Raw genomic sequence first — 26,480 nt, 5'->3', positions numbered from 1 at the left:
AAAGAACCCAAAACCTTATACAAAGTAGCTAACAACAAGAGCAAAGATGCCCAAAAGTACTCTGCATCAACACCAAAAATAGAACTAACTAAGACCATAAGTCTAACTACAAACAATAGGAAAAGACAACAACAACAAAAAAAAGCAAAAAGTTAGCAAAAAGACAGCTACAGGGTCTTCAAGACACCAGCAGCCTAATCTGCAAGGATATTCATGTTAACCACTGAGGCCTTAAAATCATCCATTTCTTTGGTTTTCAAGACCTCAGTCTTCTTATAATTAGCCCTGGTTGTTGGGCCATGTTCCTCTTTCAAAATCTATTTCTCATTGTTTGTATTCATATTATTATTTTATTTTATCATTTTTTTTTGGAGTTTCTTTTACTTCCCTATTCCTATTAAAAGTGGGCTAATATTGTAGAAGCAATTTTCTCAATTTGAAATTTCAAAGTAGAAAAATTGGTATAATTTAAACCATGAGCCATTCTAACTCTAAAGATTTATGAATATTTTTTATATTATGTATCAAATTACCTTTTTCTTTTCTTCTCACATATTCAAGTTTTTTTTCTTTGTATTGTTTTAATAAATCAAGGGAACAATTTGGTATATTTTAAAGTTTGAGTTAAAATGGAAAAATATTTCATCTAATAAAATTACTCTACTTAAAATAAAACATGACATAAATTAGTAATATTTTTAAAAATCTCAAACATGTTTCTAAATTAATATTTATATTTCCTAAAATATTTAAAAATTCATCTTTATGTTTTTTTTTTTTTAAAACTTTAAATAAGATTTGAGTTTACATTATTAATGCTCATTTTACATTTTTATTTAAAATTGCATCTTCTATCAGCACTTGTTGCATGTACAAAAACATGCAACTGCTAGTTTTTAATATTACATATGTGAGTTTGTCTTATGATTTTTAATAGCATTAAGTCTATTTATTTATTTTGATGATGGATTATAGAATGTATACACTAAAATTATTATATACAAGTACTCCTGAAAATACTATCACATGACTAACCTTTTAACAACATGATTTGCTAAATATGACATATTTTATTATAAGATAAAGATAATGATATTAATGCCTACCAAAGGACGAAATTGACCACTTGTAAACTTCAGCTTGCATTGTTCCTTATAACATCACAAACTATTAAATATGATGGACTAGATAGTAAATTAAAGATAGTTATATTGATGTCCATTAAATGATGAAATTGACCCATGGATTGTAAAATAGTTCTATTGTTCCAATTTCATTTGAATAGTAGAAAAGCTCCATGTTATTATTATTAAGATTTTTATACACTAGCAATCATTATATACAAGTGTTCCCAAAAATACTATCACATGCCTATACCTTTTAACAGCACATTTTGCTAAATGTGATAGATTTTATTGTAAGATAAAGATAATAATATTAATGTCCACAGAAGGACAAAATTAACTCCTTGTAAACTTCAATTTCCATTGTTCCTTCTAACATCATGAACTATTAAATATGACGAACTTTACTATAAAATAAAGATAGTTATATCGATGTCCACTAAATGATGAAATTGGCCCATGGATTGTAAAATAGTTTGCATTGGTCCAATTTCATTTGAATGCTAGAAAGGCCCCATATTTTACATATTATGAGGCCATAAAAAATTTCAATGGCAAGAAGTTGATATTTCTTGAGTTTGGTAACCTTGTAACTTTGCATATATTATTGCAAATAATTTCACTTCTATTATAAATAAGATTAATTTAAATTTTTAAAATTTATGTATATGAATTTTTTTATAATCATATTGTAATTGTTTATTTTAACTTTAAAGTTTCTTGTTTTATATTTTTTGGAATTTGAGTTTAAGCAATAGTGGGATGGATCACCTACTAGAAAGGTGTAATGCTTCACCTTTCTGGGCATCACCTAGATGCAATCAAGGTTAAGTGTTCCATTCATTCTCATGAGGGATGAGTTCTTGTGAATCACTACTCATGAAAATTATTCAATGAGTTTGACTCAAAACTTACACAATTGAATCATATAGTGATATCACAGTTCGTCTTGTTGTAAGAAATATCTCCTACTTATCAATTGATGAGTTGTAGGGGATCTTCATAAATGGTTCATAGGCACAACACTTGTTGAAGGTTTTCCAAATGGGATAGGAAAATAAATGAGGTTTAACTTTGGAGGAAACTCCATGATTAAGTGTGCTTGAGTTAGAGCAATATTAAAATAGGTGACCTCCTAGGAAGGCTTGATGCTTCACCCATGTGAGAATCAACTAGATGCCATGAATGATAAGCATTCCATTAATATTCAAGAGAGATGTGTTCTTGTGAGCTACTACTCATGAATCATGGCTCAATGAGTTTGACTTGGAAACTAAATAGTTGAACATTGATAGCAATATAACAATTTGACTTGATGTGAAAATCTCTCCCACTTAACAATTAATGAGCTAAAGGTGTTCTATAATGAATGGTTCATAAGGCAGAACACTTGTTTAAGGTTATGCAAATGCGTTAGCAAGCTAAGTTGGTTCAACTTTGGAGGAAACCTCATGATTAAGCATGCTAGGATTATAACAATATTGGGATGGGCAACCCCTCAGGAAGGCCAAAAGTTGCATCCTTGTGTGCATCACCTATAAGTAATGAGCACTAAATCTTCAATTTATTCTCATGGGAGATGGGTTCTTGTGAACCAACTAATCATGAAACATGGGTCAATGAGTTTAACTTTGAAACTGAATAGTAGAATCCTAATAAAAATATTGCAATTTGAATTGATCTAGAAAATACCTCTTTCTTGATCAATTGATGGGCTAGAGGGGCTATATAGTGAATGGTTCATAAGGCATAACACTTGTTTAAGATTTTGTAAATGGGGTAGCATTCTAAGTGGGTTTAACTTTTGAGGAAAGTTCATGGTTAAGCTTGCATGAGTTAGAGCAAGACTAGGATGGATAACATCCTAGGAAGGATCAAAGCTTCATCCTTGCAACCAAAAGCTAAATGGGATGACTGCTAAGTTTCATGCGTTCTCATAAGAGATGAGTTCCTATAAACTACTATCATGGGGCATGGGACAATGAATTTATCTCAAAAATGACACAGGTGAATATTGATACCTACAATATTAGAATTTGACTTGTTGTGAAAAATATCTCCTACTTATCAATAGATGAGCTAAAAGGGCTCTATAATGAATTATTCATAAGACATAGCACTTTCTAAATGTTTTGAAATGGGGGTAGCAAGCTAAGTGGGTTTAACTTTGGAGAAAACTCTATAGTTAAGTGCACTTGAGTTGGAACAATATTGGGATAGGTCACCACCTTCTAAAAAGGTCCAAAACTTCACCCCCATGAGCATAACCTAGATGAAATTAATGTTGTGTACCATTCATTCTCACAAGAAATGAGTTATTTTGAACCACTACTCATGAAACATGGGTCAATGAGTTTGACTTGAAAACTAAATAGTTGGATCGTGATAGTAATATCACCACTATTTATTATTTTCCTACTAAAACAACTTAAGTTATAAATTTAAGATCGCGTAATTAAGAACAATCTTAGATGACACTTGTTAGAATATTGTATTAGAAAAAAAAAAAATTCACCAAAAAGCTATAACATAAAGCATTTCCATAGAGCATTTATATCATCTTATTGATTACTTATACCACTCTCATTTATGCACTTAGATGTGGGATGATGGAAGGGATTGAGACATTGATAATGTGTGCTTAAGGATGATCCTCTTCCCATCCCTTTTTTTGTAAGGATAGTTGTTGAAAAGGATAAAAGTGCATTTCTTTCAATGTGTATTTTCTTACAATGTCCAATTAAAATGGTAAAAATATATTTCAACATTTAAAATCTTATTTTCATTAAATATAGCAAAAGGAAAAATAAAATTAAGATGATATATTGAAATGGTAAATGAAAGAAAGGGTTGGAAATGTGTTGTTCAACATTCAATGAATATTTTAATGCTTGTGTAAAATCAAATGGAAGAATCACAACTTTGATTTTAGTTTTTTTAAAATTCTTATTTTGAGCTTTATCATCTAGACTAATACATGTGAATTCTTGTCTTGTTTAGTGTTCTCGCATTTGTATAATTGTGGTTGTACCCTTTTACCATATTATAATCACTAAATCTTGTCCTTTAAAATCATAAAACATATGCTTATGATTGCTATATATGATGGGGTGTTGTTGTATTCCCTCTAGGGGCTTGTCTTAAAGAGATTTGAAAATCAAAACTTCTTGATAACAATCAAATTTCAAACCTTGGATAGATTCCTTCAACTCTCATCCTAAATCACTCAACATGTGCCTATTGTGGGTTTGTATTCCTAATTTTTCCATTCTTTTTTGGGAGAATACTTTTTATGATGCCCTTAGTAACTCAATTTATTATTTATTAAATGCTAGAGTAAAGCCTTAATTTCATTTCATTTATTAAACTACCTTTACTCCCTTCTTAAGATTTCCCTTTCTGCACTTGCATTTCCATTTAATAATTAAATAGTACTTATTAAATGTCATTTACCTCTTAGGGTTTCCCTTTTAGGTTTTTTGATCTACTTCTATAAGGATTAATCATTTGTAAATTTCATTCATTCTTTCAATCTGATAATATAATTTTCCATATTCTTAGAGCAAAACCCTTGCCTCTTCTTTGTCTTTTCTTCTATGTGATAGGTTTTTACATGTAGGTGTTCTTCAAGTTTTGTGGATTTGCATTGCTCAAATCCTTCATGGTATCAGAGCCTAACCTGTTGTAACTTGTTCTTATTTTGAGGAAAAGAGGAGCGAGAGTTTGACAAAATAGATTTGGTTGTTTTCGAGTATTTTCTATGAAAATATGGGCTATCTAATTTTTAGAGCACTTTGAGGTCAAATAGACCTCACGATTGGCTTTAGAAGACATCAAAACCCCTATTTTTATAAATTAAAAAAATTGTCAATTTTGGACACTAGGCAAATTTGAGGCAACTTATTTTTGCCTATAAGGGTCATACAACCCTTGGCACGCAATCTGACACAAAAAATAAAATAAAAATAAAACCAATTTAAAATTGCATTTATTTTTAACTGTCAATGGTCATCGCAAGCGGTCTCCAACACTTTGCTCTCATGCTTTGACTTTCGGCCATCACCATCTGCATTCTTTGCCTGCATGCCACCGCTCGCATGTCACTTCAATACTGCTAGCCCATTGGTTGCATACCACCCAAGCCCCACCTAGCCTCCACCACCCATCCTGTGGTCACATCGGGGGCCAGGGGCTATTGCTTTTGCCTCATTCAATTTTTGGGGGGGCTTTTGCAATTTTCTTTCTATACGAAGGCCCTGTCAATTTTTTGGCTCTAACTTGAGCATATGGAGGCATTTTTTGGATCCCAAAAAGCGTCAAAAAGATGATTCCAAGACAAACATGATGGTGAAGGTATTTTTTAGATTTTTTTCTAGTTTGGTACCTTTTTTTGCTCGAAGTCAGATGATTCTTTCTATCTTCTAGGGGCCATAACTTGCTTCTTTCAGCTCTATTTTCCAATTTGAAAGAAGCATCAAAAATCTCTTCTCGAGCACTTTCCAAATTATTTGTCATTTAAGTAGTATTTTTTTACCAAGAATTTTTTATACTCAACTAAATATTTTTCTCTATTCTTGTATAAACATTCCTTCTGTAAGTTGGGGTTTAGTGTATTGCATAGTGAGGGGTATTTTTTCATTATATTCTGCTAAAATATCAGTATATCAAAAAAATTCAAAACAATTTACTAAAATAATAGCGGAGACCTCTTCTTATCTAGTACTTCTAAACCTACATAGCTATCACACATAGAAGTCTATTATGCAATGACATTTTTGTTTAAAGGGTTTTTGGTCTTGTTTAGATACTATGAAACCAGTTTTTCAAAGTTAATATCAGACTTTGCAGCACAGGAATAAGATGGAGGAAGCCATGGGTCTGATTTCTTTGATTTTTAAAGATATCTTTCAGTTTCATCTTGACGAGTGTTCCAGTAATGTGGGACAAGTTCAAGGACTTGTTTGGCACCATCAACGAGTTTAGAGTACTTTAGATTGAGGCAAAGCTTACTTCACTTGTACCAGATGATTTTCCCTCTATTGATGACTCTCTCATGAGGTTCAAACAACAAAGATTCGAGGAAACTCTCATATTTTCTCTTCTACCTTCCATTCCACTATGGATGCTTTGGGTCTCAGATTTACCATTCCCACTTTTGAGGTATTTTGTGATCGATTAACTAGAGAATAGTTCAAGCTTACACAATTGGATATTATCACAGGTTCAAGGACATGGGCGTTGGTTGATCAAACATCTATAGGGAAGTCAAAATAGAAACTGAAGCCCAAAATAGATTCAATAGGTAGCGAGAGTTCCTCCAAGACTACTCCTAAATTAGATGCTCAAAAAATCAATCTAAAGGGTGAAACTTCTAATTCTTGTGAGTTTTCTCTTCTTTGTGATGGGTTCTTGCATGTAGGTGCTCTTCAGGTTTTGTGGATTTGTATTTCTCAAATCCTTCATTAAAGATGGATGATACCATTTCCTCCATGTGTCTCTCTACTTTGCACACATATTGGTTGATATTGACAGGTTTCCAAAATAGTAGGTTTATTACCAACACTCTTCAACAAAAATTCTAAGGAGCAAGCTAACTCCAATGCTCAAATCTAGGAAGGGTTGGACCAACTAACAAGGATAAAATCCTTCTACACTTTAGGCTCTACAAGACCTAGGCAAGTGGACCTTAGATTCTTCAAAATAACTAGTTCTAAAACATAAATCTAAATCTATTAAACAAACAATCTCATAATCCGAGCATCGACTATGAAGAGAGTTACCAAATGATGGCTAATCACTTATTGAACTCGCATCTTCAAGGAGCATGAGATGTGGAACCTCCTAACACTACAAACATGAAAAGGAAATATGATTTTGAAGTTGAGTTTTAGCAAGAACCATGAATGAAATTTTATGTTTTCTTTTGGAAATATAAGAAGAGTAACTAAGAGGGGAGAGGTGAACTAGTTGCTACAAAAATAAATCCCAAATCCCTTAGATGCCAGTACAAAATAAACTCTAAAAACTAAACTCTACTAATGCTTAGCTAACACACAGAAAAATGTTGTAACTTGGTAAACACTAAAAATGCTCAACAAATACTTAACATTCAAATCTTAAATTTTATCTGAGATTACTATTATTTTAACTTAGGTGCAAACACATAAGAGAATTAGTATGAACACATTTGACACCAAGAATTAATGTAGAAATCCAATTTGGGAAAAACCACCAATTGCAACTAGTTATTGATTTTCACTCTTCTGAAGTGAGCCCTGTTAGGAATCAACCATATTAAAAGTTACAAAACACACTATTAGGTGTGACCCTGTTAGAGGATTTAATCACCCTATTAGGAGTGGCCTTGTTAGAGGTCTTTGGACAATTCAATAGAAATGCCACCTTGTTAGAGGATTTACAAATAGTTGTTAAGCCAACTTTGCTAAGAGATTTAGCTCACTACAACAATGGTTAGAGAGTTACAATGAGATGACCTAATTTCTGATGCAACTGAATTGCTGATTACAGATCTCAATTTTGGTTTGCATACTTGATCCTTCTTGATCGAGTATATCTTTTAAGCTTCACAAGGATATATATTTTTATCCTTCTAATTTGCTTCCTCTTAGCATCATTAAATCTTCAATTATCTTCCATGCATTCTCTCTTCTAAATCTCAACTTGACCTTATATTTATATCTTTCATATTGTTAAGTCAGCTAGAATATAACTTAGAATAATTAATATTCATCTCCTTAGTTGGCTAGAACCAACAAACAAATCAATTGAACTTAATATATCAAAACAAGAAAATCCTTTGTTAGCTGACTCTACTTGGTAGACACTAACTCATAAAAAAATTTCTTATGTTAACCAAGTGAACTCGGTTAACACTGCATATTTGCAAAGATCCTTTGGCAACCAAGTGAGCTTGGTTAACATTGGTTCCATCCAATTTTTTCTTCATTGACCGAGTGAGCTCAGTTAACACTCATTTTCTACAAACTTTCCTTTATCTCTTGAGTGAACTCAGTAGACATTGTCTTCTAAACTAGGAAAACTCTGGAATGCTCCAAAAACACAAAAAATTGTCTTCAATACCTAAGTGAGCTCAGCATACACTAATTGATAATGATATGACATTTTGTGTAACATCAAAAACCATACACAATTAATCAATTATTCCAACAATCTCCCTCTTTGGCATTGATGGCAACACAACATGTCATAATGCAATGAAATTTTTAGAGCAAGAATAAAGTAAGGAATTATCCTTAGTTTCATTCTTATTCTCATCCATCAGAACTCCCTCTATCAATGTGAACTCTTTCTGCCTTCAGTTTCTCCCTCTGTTAGAAAACTTTTGTCTGCTACAACATCTTCTGATAGTAAACTTTGTCTTTAATATCAAACCAAGTTCATTCTCCCTCTTTGACATCTCTTTACAAAATTTCTATGAGATATGAAAAAAAACTTCTCCCTCTTTGACATCTCATACCAAAGAGAGTATTCAATGAATATTAATCTACCTCAAGTATTGATTCATTTGCAATATGCCCTTGTCAACATTGCACCAACTGATTGATCTTCAACATGCTTTGGTTGATGCATCACTAATCTTCATTTAATGAGTTTCAAGTAGGCGAATGAACCCTAGCTTACCTCTTAGATACAAAAATGCATCCTTAGGTAATGGCTTGGCGAATATGTTTACAATTTGTTCTTTAGTATTTACATATTCCAATCTGACTTCTTTATCTTGCACCAATTCTCTCAAGATATGATATTTTATGGAAATGTGCTTTGTTTTGGTATGCATTACTAGATTCTTTGATATATTGATTGTACTAGTGTTATCACAGTATATGACTATTGGATCCTTGATCTCTATCTTCATACCTATCAATAGTTGTTTGAACCAAACAATATTAGAACAATTGATTATTGCTACCGCATATTCTGCCTCTTCTATGGACTAAGAGATAAAATTATGTTTCTTGTGTTAATGTAATGGATTTTGCACACATTGCATAATATTGTTATAATGTATTATTTTATTTTATTATGTAATGTTTCACCTAGATGGGCGTGCAACATGGAAATATTTTCATGGGATATATTTGATGAGTTGTATTGTAACATTGTGATAATATTTCATGTAATTGTTTAATATTGGGGAAAAGAATTAAATTTCCAATATTAAATGTGGGATCAATAGGTTAGGTAGCACATGATTTATGTAATACCACTTGGTGGTTTTGTGAGACTTGCTACTATATAAGCAGCCACAAGGGTAGTTTTTGTAGAGTGAGAAGAAGAAGGGAAAAAAAGGCATGAGTCAAGCAAGACAAGTCTTGACAAGTTAGCCAAGGGAGCATTTGTGAAGGTTGGAAGCATGACATGGGATGTGTGGATTCATGCTTGTTCTCATAGATTGCTTGGTTATGGCTATGGCTTTGAAGGCTTCCATGGTTGTATTGCAATAGTGTTTTTGTTGATTAATACATGGTGATGGATCCTTTTTGGAGGCTAGGTTTCTTTCCCTCAGTGAGAGTTTCCTAGTGTATATCTTGTGTCACAATTTTGTGATTAATCTCACTTAATTAATCCTAAACACATCTTAGTCCCTAAGTATTTTCTCACACATGTGTGAGCAACTCAAGACCCAAGAAAGCTTTCATTTTACTATTTTATTCAAAAAGTCTTACACTCTTACACCCTTCTCCCCCTTTTCTTTCTCCAAGGTTTCTCACACATGTGTGAGCAAACCTTGAGCCATCCTTTCTACCAAAAAGGCTTATGTTGACATTTGCATGGCTTGTCTCATTAGCCTATGTGTCTCCCTTGTGGCACCTATGTGGATGCCACATAGATACCACCTCCCAAAGGCCTCTCTTAATCCTATAAATAGAGCCCTTGTCTCAAGAAATTCTCATCTCCCTCATTTGTATTTTTATCATGCTAGTATAGTTCTAGAGCTTTTAGTGATTTCATGCATTGTTACTAACTCTTTGGTAGTTGTTAGATTTAATTTCTTGCATTAATAATCTAGTTTACTTTCTTGCACTCGCCTCCATTTCTTAAGATGTTTTGAGAATGGCTTCTTCCATAGCCCCCTCTTGAAGCATCCCTCACTCATCTTAGTTAGATTCATATCTCATCTTGCATTTCATTTCAATCACTTTGGGATTCAAATCGTTGTGTTTGAGAGAGCACATACACATCCCTCCAACTGGAGCACACCAATAAGGTTCACATTGGGTGCCCTTGTTGAGCTACTCTGAGGTTGCATGGGAACTCTATTTTTTAGTTGTTTAGCTTAGTAAAATACAAGTGGTTTAATTGTTTTATTGCTTTAATCTTTCTTATATGAACATTTAAAACTAACCTGGCCTTGTCTAAGCGTGCTCCTGACAGTAGGTTTTTCACATATATAGAACCCAATTCCTGAGTGTATAAATAGATCATTGATTGGGATGTAGTTTGCACCAAGACCGTGGTTTGGGCTGAGTGTGTGGATAGATCGCCGATCGTGAGACATTTTGTACTACATTTTCAGCAAAAGTGCAAAAAATGCCTCCACGAAGAGAGTGTAGTGGAAGAGTCATAAGTGTTACACCTGAGGTTTTTAGAGCCCTCTAGAGACTGATGCAAGCATTAGACAAACAAATGCACAGAGGAATAAATCTTGTCATAAGAGATGAAAGTGAGAATGAAGAAGAAGAAGAAGAAAATGTTGAAGAACAGGTTATTTTGAACCTAGAAGAAGAAAGACTTTTTAGGGTCATTTCCAAGATTAGAAAAAGACCTAACTTTGAGGTTCTAACATTTTTGAGAAATCTTAACCCAGAGGAATTGATTGATTGGATCAATGAATTGGAAGAATACTTTGAGTATGAAGATATTGAAGATCTAGATAGGGTCAAATTTGTAAAGACCAAGTTGAAGGTTCATTTGAAGATCTGGTGGCAAGAGATTTAGTTGGAGCAAAATAGAAAAGGGAAGGAAAAAAATCACTTGATGGGACCATATGATACTCAAATTGAAGCGACAATTTATTCCTGTAGATTATGAAACTGATCTACTAAAGAAATTGAAAGGGTTGAAGTAAGTGGGAAGATCAATTTAGGAGTAGACCAAAGAGTTCTATAGAATTCTCATTAGAATTGGTTGTGCAGAAGTTGATCAGTAGAGATTTATCTATTATCTTAATGGGTTAAGGCCAAGCATTCATGAGGAATTGAGTTTGGTTTGAATGAATAGTATTGAAAAGGTATACCAATTTTCCCCATGAGTTGAGGAAAAGTTCAATAAGAAGTTTGATAACAAAAATAGAGGAAGAGGTTGCATTGGAAGATTTGGTAGATGGTCTTATGGAGGCCAAAATGATGATCAGAAGAATAGGGATGAGGCTAGCAATAACAACTAGAACCAAAGGGGAAACAATTCCAATCATTTCCTTGATAAGAACAATAGAAATCAGAGAGGAGGAGAAAGAGGGAAAGGTGTTGGAAGAGGATGCTTCAGTGCAAAATGTTTTTACTACAGAGAAGAAGGGCATAGAGCATTTGAGTGTTCCTAGGACCAAGGAAGGACTGATAGAAGAACTGATGGCTAGGTTAGAATAACACATGTTGATGAAGATGAAAAATCATCACATTTTGAAGATGTCGAAAGAGGAGAAGTCCTAATCAATAGAAGAGTGTTGTTGACTGGTGAGAATGAACCTGATCAGAGGAGTAGTTTGTTTCACACAAGGTGTGAATGTGAAGATAAATATCATGATGTGATCATTGATGGTGGAAGCACTGAAAATATGGTATCATAAAAGATGGTCATAAAGTTAAATCTCAAGAGGTAGAAACACTAGCACCCATACTGTATTGCTTGGGTGTAGGATGACCACAAGGTCATGGTCAATGAGTAATGCTTAGTGAAGTTCAAGATTGGACACTACCACTATGAGGTGTTGTGTGATATCATACCTATGGACATATGCCATATGTCACTAGGTAGGTTGTGGTAGATTGATAGACATGGTGTGGATAATTGGCATGCAAATATGTATACTCTGACAAAGGATGGAGTGAAACATAAGTTGAAGCCATCGAAGGAGAAAGAAGAGAAGGCATGTAGTGCTAGCAGGATATGTTTTATTGATAGAAAGGAGTTTCTCAGGGGTATAAGGCATGAGCATATGTGTTTTTTTGTAATCCCAAAAGATGGTAAAGAAGAAGTCAAGGAGGTATCTAAAGAAGTTGCAAATTTGTTGGGATATTGTGTTAAATAATGTACTCGATAGATTACCCCTAGTGCAGAAGATCAGTCACCAAATGGACTTGATTTCAAGAGCCAATTTTCTAAATAAGGAAGCACATGGAATGACATTAGCATAAAGTGAGGAGTTAAGCACACAAGTGCGTGAGTTTTTATAGGAGTGCTTGAATCAAGAGAGTTTGAGTCCATGTGTTGTACTAGCAATATTAGCACCTAAGAAGAATGGAGAATAGAGGATGTGTACATATACTTGATCTATGAACAAGATCACAATCAAGTACAGATTTTCATTACCACATATGGATGATATTATGGATTGTTTGAGTGGAATTGTGTATTTCACGAAGATATATCTAAAGATTGGGTACCATCAAATTTGCATCAAAGATGGATCTAAGTGGAAGATTTCTTTCAAGATAAGGGGACGATTGTACAAGTGGTTAGTCATGTCTTTTGAGCTAACCAATGTATCGAGCACTTTCATGAGGCTCATGAATGAGGTACTAAATGAGCATCTAGGTAACTTTTTCATTGTTTACCTAGATAATATTTTGATCTTTGATAAGACATTGGATGAGCATTTGATGCACATTAGTAAGGTGTTTGACAAGTTGAGGAAGGAAAAGTTGCTGATAAATTTGAAGAAGTATAGTGTTGTGAAGGAGTTGGTGTACTTATGATTTTTTGTATCAGCAAAGGGTTTGAAAATGGACCTTGAGAAAGTGAAGTATTTTCTCAAATGGCCTACTCCAAGGAGTGCAACAGAGGTAAGATCTTTTCATGAACTAGCTAATTTTAACAAAAAAGTTATCAGAGGTTTTAGTGGTATTTGTGGCCCTTTGATTGAAACAATGAGAGGAGATAGGAAAGAGTTTAAGTGTATTGTAGGAGCATATAAGAGTTCTAATCTATTGAAATAGAAAGTTATAGAGCAGCCTATTTTAGCACTTCCATATTTTGATAAGGTGTTTCAAGTAGACTGTGATACTAGTGGTATTGTAATAGGAGTTGTTTTGAGCCAAGAAGGTAGACCTATTGTTTATTTCAGTGAGAAATTAAATGAAGCCAACAGAAAGTATTATATTTATGATCAGGAATTTTATGCTATAGTTCAGGCATTGAAGAAGTGGAGACACTATCTTCTTCCTAAGGAGTTTTTTTTGTATTTAACATATTGTACATTAGTTTAAAAGTTATAGAATATTTTTTTAATAATTTCTTATATTAGAAAATATATTATACCCATCAGTTTTATCAAATTAAATATGGTTTCAATAGTTTAATATACTTATAAAATTTAGTGAAGCCTCTATATGATATGTTGTGTTGTGTTGTGTACATTAGAGGTGCTTGCTGATTGTCATACATTGTTTTAGGAGGTCGATGAAATTTTTTCCTTTGTGCTTTTCTCTTTGGTTTCTTTAAAGTAGCCAATTTTCCTTTTGGTTATCAATTATGTTTTAGCCCTCATCTTTTTAATGAACAATCTAGTGCATGTAGATTTGGTTGAATGACATTTTCTTGAAAAATAAACTAGATTAATGAGCACTTAAAATTTCCAAAGGTTTGTGTCTAACTATTTTGTTTGAAGGAGCTCATGTGTACTTGATAACTTGTGAGGAGTAGCAATATCTATTGGCTACTAGTTGTGAATCCTAGAAACTATGTCTACTAGACTAGAAGTTATTTTGGGCGATTTTGTATCATTTCCTTCTTATAGGGATGTCTAGAAATTAGGGGGGAACTTAAGATATCAAGAAAATTTTCTTGTCACAAAATCAATTTTGTAATTTCTAGAAATTGTGGTAGATGTTGGTCAGATTCTAAAATTTCTTGGGTATTTTCTTTCTAATTTTTGGTTTATTAGGATTTATTTCTTTTTCTTGAGGCTTCTTCTATGTGAAACTCATATCGATCTTTACTCCTTGACCTTAGATAATGTTTATCCCATTTCTAGGTTACTTGTGGGGGTCATGATGCAAAGTGCTTATTTCAAATTGGCTATTGATACAAAAATGTTATTTCTATGTTCTATACAAAATTGTGAATTCTACATTTTTTATAGATGACTTTTTAATTATGACTACATTTTCTAAATAAAAAATGAGAAATTTTCTAAGTATGACTTTGTTTTGCATCTCTTGCTCTCTTTCATCTTGATGATAGATCACGTAGTGTGATACAAAACGTTGATGGTAAAAATATTAACACAATCAAATCCATAAATAAATCATTGTAAATAGAAATTTATAAGTTTGACTAGCAAGTGTACAATCGCATTTTGCATTTGATTTGTAATTTTTTCTGTTATAAAATATTTTCATCATTTTTCGCTATCTTGTTTGTGTTATGAAATAGTTTGATCATTTTTTGTTGTCCTAGGTGTGTTTCAATCTTAATTGCATAGGTATTTAAATATAGAATGACAAAGATCTTGCATTTCACAGCTCCAAATTACATACCCTAAATAACTAAACCACACTCAAAATAAGTAAATACACCATGGAAAAATATTTGGCACCTCTCAAATATCTAGCAACTTAGAACAAGAGGATTTGATGGATCTAGTGCAGAGGTGAAACATACAACTTTCCACATATGTCTAAGTAGCCCAATTACGGAATGTGGCAGTGAAATAAAATAACAACATATCTACATATATGCAGTAAAATAAATAGCTTTGACCAAAGCACTTTAAGAGCTAGATTTAACTGACAAAAAAAGTAAAACATATTATATTCATTCTAATCACAACTAACGGATTGTGAGAATTTGCCATAGGGTAGAATTCACCCAAGACCAAGGAACTCAAACATAAGCACAAAATAGACCAGAGTATGATCAGAATAACTGTATGATATTCAATACCATGTACAAGTATACTAGGAGTGCCTGTATATAAAGGCCTCTGATATTCAATACCATGTACAAGTATACTAGGAGTATGATATTCAATACCATGTACAAATATACTAGGAGTATGATATTCAATACCATGTACAAGTATACTAGGAGTGCCTGTATATAAAGGCCTCTGAGATGCATCTAGAATGCCTAGGAATTAGCATCATGATAAGTCATAAAACCAGGCACATATCCATCAGATATGGGTTATCCTCCATTAACACAGAAGCAAGTGCAATGATGAGAGGATAAGCCTACAATGGTGTAGCACACAAATCAGGGTTGTAGACACCCTGTGCTAAATTAGGAGTGTGAATAACTGTGTTGTCTACATGACAACTCAGTGAATGATGCAAACTCCAATGTTGTAGACACCATGTGCTAAAATAGAGTTGTGTACCTCTATGTTGTCAACATGACAACTCAAAAAGGTACAAAAACTCCTGAGTGTCTCATAAAAATAAATAATAAAATAATGCAAAATAATAAAATTATGCACTAACCTAAGTAAACTATGAATAGTAAATATCTATTTACACCAACATGAATAGAAAGAAACAAAACATACTATATCCATTTCTATCCCTCCCAAATTGCCACATTACACCCAACCATAAGGTAGACTAAATGCACTCATTTAAAGAAAAAGGAGAAACCATGTTTAGTGATAACTTAAAATGAATAACTTTTTATTATGCTTGTTAGATCATATGTATGATAATAGATCTGCAATCAATAAGGCCCCATTTGGTTGCTAGAATTGGTCAATGCAAAATTCAACTATGCTGGAATAAGCTCTTTTCCAGAATTTACGCATTCTAAAAATAAGTTCTGGAATATCATTTGGAGGTGTTTGGTTGTCCCGGAAGAGAAATTGGTAGATGACTATTCCGTGTTTGCTTGCATCAATAAAAATAGGAATTAGAATAAGTTCTTTTTTTTTTAATCTTAATATGAATTTATAAAAAATATTTTTTTGTTAAATTTTTATAAGTCAAATTAATTTACTACCCTCTTCATTATAAATTGACTTTATCAGTAAGAAAGGTATATCACATATTTCATTTAATACCAAGTTAAACGTGTTTCAAAGTTTAAAAAGTTTAAATATTTATACCTGTCTTATCCACAAATATATTTACTTGCTTAGCCCACACTAAAAGCAACCAAGTTTAATCAATTCACTTTGTCATACCCACGTTTTTGGATCTTTTCATTGGATTTAAATCTAGTTATTTTAAAATTATATTCAATATTGTCTCAAATTGTTTCCATTATAAGCATGATTTTTCAATATATATGTTTATTGTTAAAGAAGTCAAAAGTTACAATTTTTAATTATAAATATTTGACAACATTTTTTAAAATTTTAATTACATTTGAAGAATTTGATTATAAATACTATTGTATGCATAAAGAATATAAAAAATTATGTTAAATATAACTATAAATTTGAATATAATATCAAAACTAAAATTATTTTATTTTTGGGTAAGAACTGTCAATGATTGATAGCCTTAAACCATGTGTGAAGGAAAGTCCAAAGACTATTCCCGTCCTTATCAAGGGAGATGCCACCTGTCTCTCATTTTCGACGAACACAAACATTTTTGTTTTAAATATATTTAAAAAGTAAAATATACAATATTTGGACCGAGTTTTATTTAGAAGGCTAAAGATAAGATTTATTTGTAAAGATAATTTTAACAAAAATTTTGATTAGGTAAAAATAGGTTTTGAAAGGTCCTGAAACTTTGTACATCAAATCTAAAAGTATTACAATATAAAGCCCAAATACAACAGTGTGATTCACCAAACAAAGATAGGGAACAACCAACAAAAGTTTATAATAAATATCAAGTCTAATATTAGACATTTTGTCATTGATAAAAATCCTTATACAAATTATAGCTATGCATTTTTTTGCATATGTTCCCAACAAATAAATGCAATTAAAAGACAAACAAGACCTCATAAAAAGTAAATTTCAGCCTTCTAACTATTGCAACACTTGCACTCTACTCCAACCTTCTGACTATTGCAACACTTGCACTCTACTCCATAATCATGCATTGTACTTGTTTGTGCATCAGTAGCCCATTCAAAGAATCCACATCCATTATGTCCCTACAATAGCAAATCTTCATTAGTTCCTAGTATAACAATTATTTATTCATTATGCTGATTTCTAAGAAAATTAATAATGACTTTTTTCTTACGCGGGCAAGACCAAAATTTACACCCAAGATTTTTTGTGTGTTGGAGATTTTCAACAAACAAGGGCTAGCACCATATCGACATGTTGGCACATTGATTAAAGCCATCAACCTTGCAACATAAAAAAAATACATTAGTTATATGAAAATACACATACTATAATAAAAGCCTTTTAAATCACTATACAAAATCTTTATAATCATTATTAAAAGCCTATTTAAATATCAATTTATATAGCCGAGGAGTCATTCACAACAAAATACATCATTGCATCTATTTCAGTTTTAAATTCAATTGGATCATTATATCAAGCAATATGAAATCCTGAAAATGGTAAGTATAACATCTCCTACTGCTGCATTATTTATGGGAGTGAAGAATCAAACAATAGGTTTCTGAAAATGAGAAAAAAACATGACTAGAAAGAAGAGATAAACATTATGCACACCCAAATAAAATGACATTGTCCAAATTAAGACATTATCCATAGGAGCCAAATAGCACAAGAGTTAGTAATGTTGATGTAGATATTACTAAATAGAAGAAGAGTTAGTAATATTGATAGGAGTCAAACAACACAAGTGAATATTACAGTCAAACAACACAAGAGTTAGTAATGCTGATAGTAGTCAAACAACACAAGTGAATATCATAGTATTCTGCATTTTACCCAACAAAATAATTGAAGCAGCCTAGACACCATGCAAACTATTTGACCAAATGCCTATCCAAGCAGCTCAATAGAAGTTGGGGACTAATGTGTAAAGAATTTGGTACCAATAACTATCAAATCTGCAAATAGTTCTATGATTAATGCAAATGACTAAGTCCACCTTGTGGGTTAATATATAAGAAGAGCAGGTACAAGCATCTTTAAATATTTAAACAAGTAAAGGAAATGAATAATTTTCCATATATGCATGTCATAAAGTCATAAAAAAGCTGATAAAAATATGTTTTCAACTGATAAAAATATGTTTTGCAGCTGATAATATCATAAGGCGTACATAAGGCATGCTATAAAGTAGTCAAATATAAAGGTCACTATAATTTGAAATAGTTTTAAACAAAACTCTAGAGTCCTCCATACTTAAGTTGTATGTATTTGACTCTCTCCCCCTCGGTCATTCTCAAGAAGCCTTTTGCTCTTTTGGTTTCAACCAAAAAATCATCATATGCCTTTATCATTGAATCTTCACTAATCCAATGAATGCCTTTGAGGGCATCATATATTATCTCTCCAATAGATTCAGAATCCTCTTTATCCACTTTGACAATGTAAGGCTTTAACATGCCCTTGTGGATCCTATTCATGGCTTCACAAATGGTATCCATCAAACCAACCATGCTCGCCTTCTTTCTCTTTCCCTTCCTTGATGAAGATGGTGATATTCTTTGACTACCACTTGCACTTGATTGGTTGGATTGAGCAAAGTCTTCATCCAAATGACTATCAACATCAACTGGTATACTAAAATCCCCAACATCATCAAGAGTGATGGCCTCATCCATAATGTTCCCTTCCTCTGTCTCCCAAGCCATGGTAGTTGCATTACCTTCTGCCATGTCATTTCCCACAATGAAGGCTAACTCATTATAGTATTGGAATGGCTGCCTTTTATACACTTTTGTGTTTTTGAATTCTTTCCTCTGCAAATTAAAAAATAATTGAAATGGTTAGTTGTCTTTCAATACTAAATTTACAAATATAAAGTTATATGTAAACAAAATGAATATTAAATACCATTTTACCTTCAAAAACTCATTCCAAACACTGTCTTCAGCATCCACAAACTGTGTACCTTCATTCCATGCAAAGTCACTTGTATTTCTTAAATCTTTCATTACTCTAAATTCCGCTTTCCATGTTTTCAATTTATTCTTCAAATTATCCTTGGTCAGATTTTGCTTCAGCTCATCATTGAACCGCCTTTCAATGGTAGTCCAAGCTTCCTTTTTGAAACCACCTTCACCTTTTTGACCTAGCTATACTTTCTCTTGAAGCAACTCAAGAGATTTTTGCTCCATGTCCCTAGTCCATAGCACCCTATTTGTAAAAGGTGCATTGCTGACTTGTGTTTCTTGAGCCATGCTAAGGAACATAACAAAAATGGGTAAAAATACTCGACCATATAATATTAGACCTTAATAATGTGTATGCAAAAATGAAGATGGTCAAATAAATAAGCATAATACAAACCCGCATCAATCAATATGCATACAGCCACATTATGTATCCAAAAAATTTAACATAGATTGCATCAAATATGAAAACTAAATATCATAAAGTACTCTTTTTGAACTTTAATGCGAAATGATTCAGAGATTGTGTCTTGTGTTTTCTCTACAATGCATTAAAGATGTAATGTGAAGTGCATTGTGCTAGCATTGAATGTATCTATATTTGGTTTGACAGAATTTTGGAAAGATGGATAACCTATAGGTAAGTTTAACAAAATCAATATTCAGCAAGGAAAACTCATAACCTACAAGCTCTAGTCTTCAATTCAAATGCATGTTAAAATTAAGCTTAACCCCTCAACAACAATACGCATCTTACAGAGTTAGAGAAGCTCAAGGAATCAAGTTTTAAGAACATAAAACAACATCAGCAGCACAAACATTAGCACCCTTAAATTCATTAACTTGTTAGTATATAGAACAACATCAATAGCACAAATAGCTCAACTTCCCGACATAGTTGACCAGAGCAGTGTTATAGTGTGAGTTGAAGCATTTTGTATGCTAAAAGGTCAGGTTCAAAATGCAATGGACATGCTCCAAATCAATATCGCCCAAGTTACAACCCTTGATAATTTGGAAAGAATCAATGATGCTCTTGCAGCACTTATTCACAAGGATGCAACCCTTTTAACAAGAGTGTTTTTGTACCTCTATTTGTTTAATGTCAAGATGAAGATTAATAATTAAATGAGAAAGTTCAATTTCCTAAAATGAAACAGGAATGTTAACAATGAAAGGGAAAGAAAACAACATGTTGCACCCCAATCCCAAACTAATCTATAACCTCTACTTTCTCTATTATCAATTAAGAACTACATACACTTTTCTCAGTTAGTTGACCTATGTAGCTAAGTTGTTTATACTAGTTTATGGATTCTTTGTATTATATGTATCTATAAATAAAAATTTATCTACATACTTATAGATGCACACACGATGAAAAGGATAACAATGCATAGATTATGCAGGTTTATGTACTACAAATTATAGTCTTGGCACCTAAAAATTAAGTTTCTAGAGACATCATCACAAAAAGGGAATAAAATTAGGGGCCAAACTTCCAATTCTTGAAAGCTTGAAACCTAATATAAAGTAAATAGTAGAGCACAATCAATATCAAAGCTATAAAAGTTGTATGCCTTCATTAATCTAATATATTTAGAAAGACAAAGTGCTGCTAAAATTGCCTTAACTCTAAGTTGTTGGAAAATTCATCACTTTTGACATATGATATGGTGTCCCATCAATTTTATGTTTCATAACATGCAAAGAAAGCCATTGGATACTTCTCGTTACTGTTTCCATATGAACCCCGTTGGCAGATTTTAATATTTAGTGATAAGAAGATTATTGTGTAAAAGAAGGGAATATTTTAACGAGGTTCTTTGCGTAGCACTGGAAGCAAGGAATCTAAATATGAAACTAATGACCTTACTTGTAGCACAAAATTCTTGCAACTACTCATAAATTCAACAACCACTTGTTACTTTCCCCACTACAACACTGATCAGTTTGCTATACCCATAATATCAATGCTCAATTCTTTTAGGCTAAAAATGTATGAAATAAAAAAGGATTTGTACATTGCTAAAACATGAAATTCAGCTCTAAAATCTATGGTCTACCACAGAAGTTCATAGCTATATGTCACAATAAGTGTCCATCCAAAAAAATGGACACTGATATATAAATGAATACTATAATTATTTTTCTTAGATTGCTGGCAAAACTTGAATTCTAAAAGGGTTTCCCTCAAAAAAAAATTTCCTCCATGCCAATCTAACCCTAATTCATTATACTGTACTGAAGAGAAACTCTGGCAGCTTTCAAGTACCTGAAATCTAATATGTTCTCAGTAGCCAAAGCTATGCTACTATGAAAATACATTGTAGAGGTAGACTTATTCTTAATGTTAAAAGAAACAATCAATTGCACGTAATGCTGCATTAAATATATTTTCATGACTAAGACTATAATAATCTAATTACAGTTTAGCATACGTTGAGGAATATAACAATAGGAAATAATTCAAGTACTTTAATTGTTGATTATAGTTATTTATTTTCTTTGAAGGAGAGAGCATGCAAATGCCTACAACTCAACTAGGTCTTTTGTTGGGTCTTCTTGTGAGGAAGGAGTCATTTGAAGGGTATGAAAGTGTCTTCGAGGGCTTGACATACAACCACATTTTGTATCCAAAAATTCAACATAGATTGCATCAAATATGAAAACTCAATATCATTGAAGACACCAGTCACAAGACAATAGTGTATGCATTGAATTACAAATCAAAGAAACAAATATCTTACAAACTCACACTAGTCAACATACTTAGCCACATTATAATGATGATGAAAATGTCACATATAATTCATTCATTTGAAATAACACACAAGTGTCAATATATATATATATATATATATATATCAAAAATATCTGCCAATATATATTCTACAACAAAATGTAATGTTCCAACTACAACTAAGCCTGCACTCTATAGTCTTCCCACATCCTCCGAGCTATTTCATCTCGAAAGTTTCTCCAATCATCTCTATCTCGTTGAGTCATTCCATATGTCTCAAGTATTGGTACATTTATCCCAGAATGCTCATCCTCTTTAGTTTTAACTTCACAAGGAATGTCGTCCTCTATCGTAATGAAGTCGTGAAAGATGCAACATGCTAAGACAATCTTAGTCTGTGTCATTATTTGATACAATGTTGCATGCCTCAAGATAGGAAAACGTTGCTTCAGAATGCCAAATGTATGCTCTATTGTATTCTAAAGTGAGGAGTGTTGGTGATTAAATAGCTCTCGTGGAGAGTTAATCAGATTTTCTCTGCAAAACTCCTTTAGATGGTAGCGTGTACATCGATAAGGAGCAAGAAATCTAGGTACATTTGGATATCTCGCATCAACCAAATAAAATTTACCTACACAAATGTATGAAAAGTATATTGATATAACCTTGACATGTCTCCCATAAAATCAATGGAATTAAACATTAACAAGTTGATTGCACATATCGAGGGGAACTACTAGTGGATCTGATCTGGACAAAGTAGAAGCAAGAACATGACTATCTTCTGTAGACCCTTCCCAACCAGCAAGAATGTATTGAAACTTATAATCAAAAGAACATGCACCCATAACATTCTGTGATAGGTTGCCTTTTTTATAACAATATTTAGCTTGGTTGTCGACATCAATAGTAATCGGTATATGGGTCCCATCTATTGCTCCAATACAATCCTACAAATCATGAATTTGCATTAAAAAGCATATTATTATGAGTAATAATCAACATACAAAATATATGGCAATAGGAGATATACCTTGAAGTAGGGATCAAAATGATCCTTCTCAAGAATTTGAGGAGGAGTGTTTGGCTCAGCGGGCAACATATAGTTAGCATGGAGCGCTAAAATAGCCCACAAGACCTTATGGAAGTATCTACTAATTGTCTCTCTCGAGTGACCAAAATTATGAGCAATCTTACAATTTCTCAAATTGTGCTCGAGTGTGTGGAGGAACATCACTAGTTTTTCTTCTAAAGTGATGTTGCAAGAATCTTCAATGATCCCTTTCTACCTAAGAATAGTGGATAGATGAAAGAAGGTTGTTCTAGTCATATGAAGCTGGTCATGGAAATCAATCTCATTTGAATGAATAATACTCTTATAAAATGGGATTTCATCTCTTCTATGCTTACGCCTCTCTCTTCTTGCTTCTTGTGTAGATGTTGCAATGGATATTGCAAGGGCAACAAGAGCAGCTACAAGTGCAAGCATGATTCTAGTCCTCCTACCAATGAGACCATGAATCCTTGGGTCATTAGCAAGATCCATCGATGACCTAGATAAAAATCAATACCAAAGATGAGGAGAGCAAAATTTGAAACAAAAATCAGTTTGCTAATATGAAATCTGAAACAAATGACAGTAATGAAATGTCAATAGTATATACTATATATAGGCTATGCAATAAAACATGCATATTATCACAAAGGTAGACTAGATATAAATTTGTGGTATAAAACATGCATATTATCACAAAGGTAGACTAATATAGTATGTCTCGCTAATGTGTACAATCATTCATTATAATCTAAGTCCATTGTTTTTAAGCAATCACATTAGGTAACAATGTGCACACATGCAGTAATCCTATAATCAACCACATAATGTTATAAGCATCAAACATAAGGAAGAAAAAGGAATACAATCAGCATTATTATAATACAGAAATCAAATCATCAACTCATCAACAAGCATCACAAATATACCTTCAACAATATCATGTAACAACAGGAAACAAAAGACAATCAAAATGATCTTCCTGGCTTAAAATCAGAATTGCATTTGATACCCAAACGCTAGTAGCAACACCTAATAATTTGAAGATCGCAAGTTCAAGCTTTCATATGTCAAGCCACAACCACATTTACTTTGTCTAAATTGTTATGGTTTGAATAATGAGGCGCCCTATGTTCATGATATTGTTTGTTGTTGTGTTTTTGTTTGGATGGGATGTATCTACACAGACTTCAAATTCAATTTGCCCACTACAATTCAATGTAACTGAGGCCAAAAGTTACAAAAACTGCAACAAATTACAAGCTTTAGGAGCTACTCTATCATATACCTTTGTTGTAGAGAATGGTTCTTTGGACATAGCTTTCCAGGCTCCCCCTACTACTTCAGGGGGCTGGGTAGGTTGGGGTATAAAACCTAATGGGGTTCAAATGATTGGCACACAAGCCTTGATTGCCTTTAGATTGAGTAATGGATCAACTATTGTTGACAATGTGGTCTCTATGACTGCTACTTTGAATCCATCATCTATTAGTCTCAATGTGACCAACAAGAGTGTTTTTTATGAGAGTAGAAGTGGGAAAATAACAATCTTTGCCTCCTTGCTGCTTGGTTCCAACCAAACAAGTATAAATTAGGTGTAGCAAGTGGGAAGCTCAGTAACAGGCTCATCTCCTAGTGTACATAGTACTGCTACTGCTAATCTCAACAGTTTAGGGACACTAGATCTTCAAAGTGGAGCCGCCTAGTAACATTGTATATTTTAATCCATGCACTGGTTATGTATGAAATGAACTCATTCTATCTAAATAGCCTTTACATTGACCACAAAATAAATTGTCTAAGCCCTGCTATATACATAAATGCCATATAACCGTTAATGCTTTCACTCAATTGTTTGAGTTTCTTCCATTAAATGTTTCCTATAAAATGAATTCTTTTGATCAAAATTATTTATCATTCCTTGGAATGTTGATCTGTTTGCCAGTTTGAGTAGAATTGAAACATTGAAACTCCTCGATGACCCCATCAATCATGGGCACAGTATTCAACAGGTGACTTATTAATGCATTCATTACTGAATATCATACCAAGAATCTTACTATTGTGAAAAAAAAAATTTGAATCTACAAGTTAGGCAAACCTTGGGTGGAACCAAAACAAGGTATCTATTCAGGAAACTGTAAGAATAAGTCTAACTGAGTTTACATTTATTGTTCATGTGTCATAGAGTTTGAGTAGGATTCAATTAAAGATTGTAGAGTTGTTCATCATTTCTATTACTTCACAAGTTTTTTGTCAAAATCAAGATTTATAGGAATGTTGTTGAAACTTGAATGTCTATTAAATCACATTATATTATAAATATGTACTACTATTACATTTTATAAATTAGAAGAACCAACAGATTTTTATGCAGTTCTATCTATGATCATCTTTGTTACTTTTGTTGGTGATCTACTTCTATTACTTTTGCTATTGTGATTTCTCTATTTAACAGTTTCATGGACAATGTAAAAGGTATGGTGACTTAAAAAATGTTTTTTATTGTATGCTTTTCTGGAAAGGTTGAAGATCTTGGAGTAACCGACCAGCCATGGCCTTGCTTCAATGTAAATCAATAATTAATTCTAATCAGAGATTGAAAAGTGATTATGGATTAGAAAAGTGATTATGGGGGAGAGAACATTAGTCCCAACAAAGATGAGGTTCAGGAGTCAATAACTGACCTTGACAATAAGGCCTCTCATGCCTGACAAAGCTTTTAGGCCTTTACCCCTGTTTGATGTTAACAATCCATGAAGCTTGTGGAAATCTTTAATATTAATTGAGACTCATACAAACAACATTCCACTCTGATGTGATCCCTAGGATCTTCATAAATGTTGTGTCCACATATTCAAATTCCGATATTGATATATATTCTTTTTAAAAAGCTCAAAAACCTAACCATCAGTTGGCACCAATTTTATGCAAAATGGCTCTCTCTCTCTCTCTCTAGACAAGTGTACAAATTAACTCATGAGGAGTTGGAGTACAAATTCTAGCAAAACAAAAATTCCATTGAAGACAAATTCCAGTCAACATAGAAGAAAACAACTCACATGGGTCAAGCAAGATCAGCTACCTCATACTACCAAAAAATCAGAAAAAACAAAAAAAAAAACAAAACAAAACAAAATATGATCAAAACATCAAAGCATCTAGATTCTTTTCACTTCCCTTTCCCTTGTGCAGCTTCTTGCCTATAAAAACAATATAAAAAATGTTCAAAACATCAGATCATCTAGATTCTTTTCCCTTTCCTTTCCCTTATGCAGCCTCTTGCCTATTCGAGGTGTCCAATGTTGGTGCTCAAATTGTTTCTTGCACCATAGAGAATCTACTTGCAATCTAAACC

The 26,480-nt window shown here is 32.7% G+C and overlaps 1 protein-coding gene and 1 pseudogene across 1 annotated transcript; one reads left to right on the top strand and one right to left on the bottom strand.

Moving 5' to 3' along the window:
• Nucleotides 1–16,777: 16,777 nt before the first annotated feature.
• On the bottom strand, nucleotides 16,778–16,907 carry LOC149575117 (U6atac minor spliceosomal RNA; annotated as a pseudogene).
• A 7,333-nt stretch (nucleotides 16,908–24,240) lies between these two features.
• LOC149575116 (cytochrome b561 and DOMON domain-containing protein At5g35735-like) lies at nucleotides 24,241–24,828 on the top strand. The gene is given in 1 exon segment (XM_089812168.1): nucleotides 24,241–24,828. A coding segment is annotated over 1 exon segment (588 nt).
• The last annotated feature ends 1,652 nt before the right edge of the window (nucleotides 24,829–26,480 follow it).

The sequence above is a fragment of the Cupressus sempervirens genome, chromosome 2, assembly GCF_028749045.1.
Source record: "Cupressus sempervirens isolate cs-2001-9-10 chromosome 2, ASM2874904v1, whole genome shotgun sequence".
NCBI classification, from domain to species: Eukaryota; Viridiplantae; Streptophyta; class Pinopsida; order Cupressales; family Cupressaceae; genus Cupressus; species Cupressus sempervirens.
The sequence above is the reverse complement of the archived record's forward strand: the minus strand, read 5'-3'. Positions and strand labels throughout refer to the sequence as shown.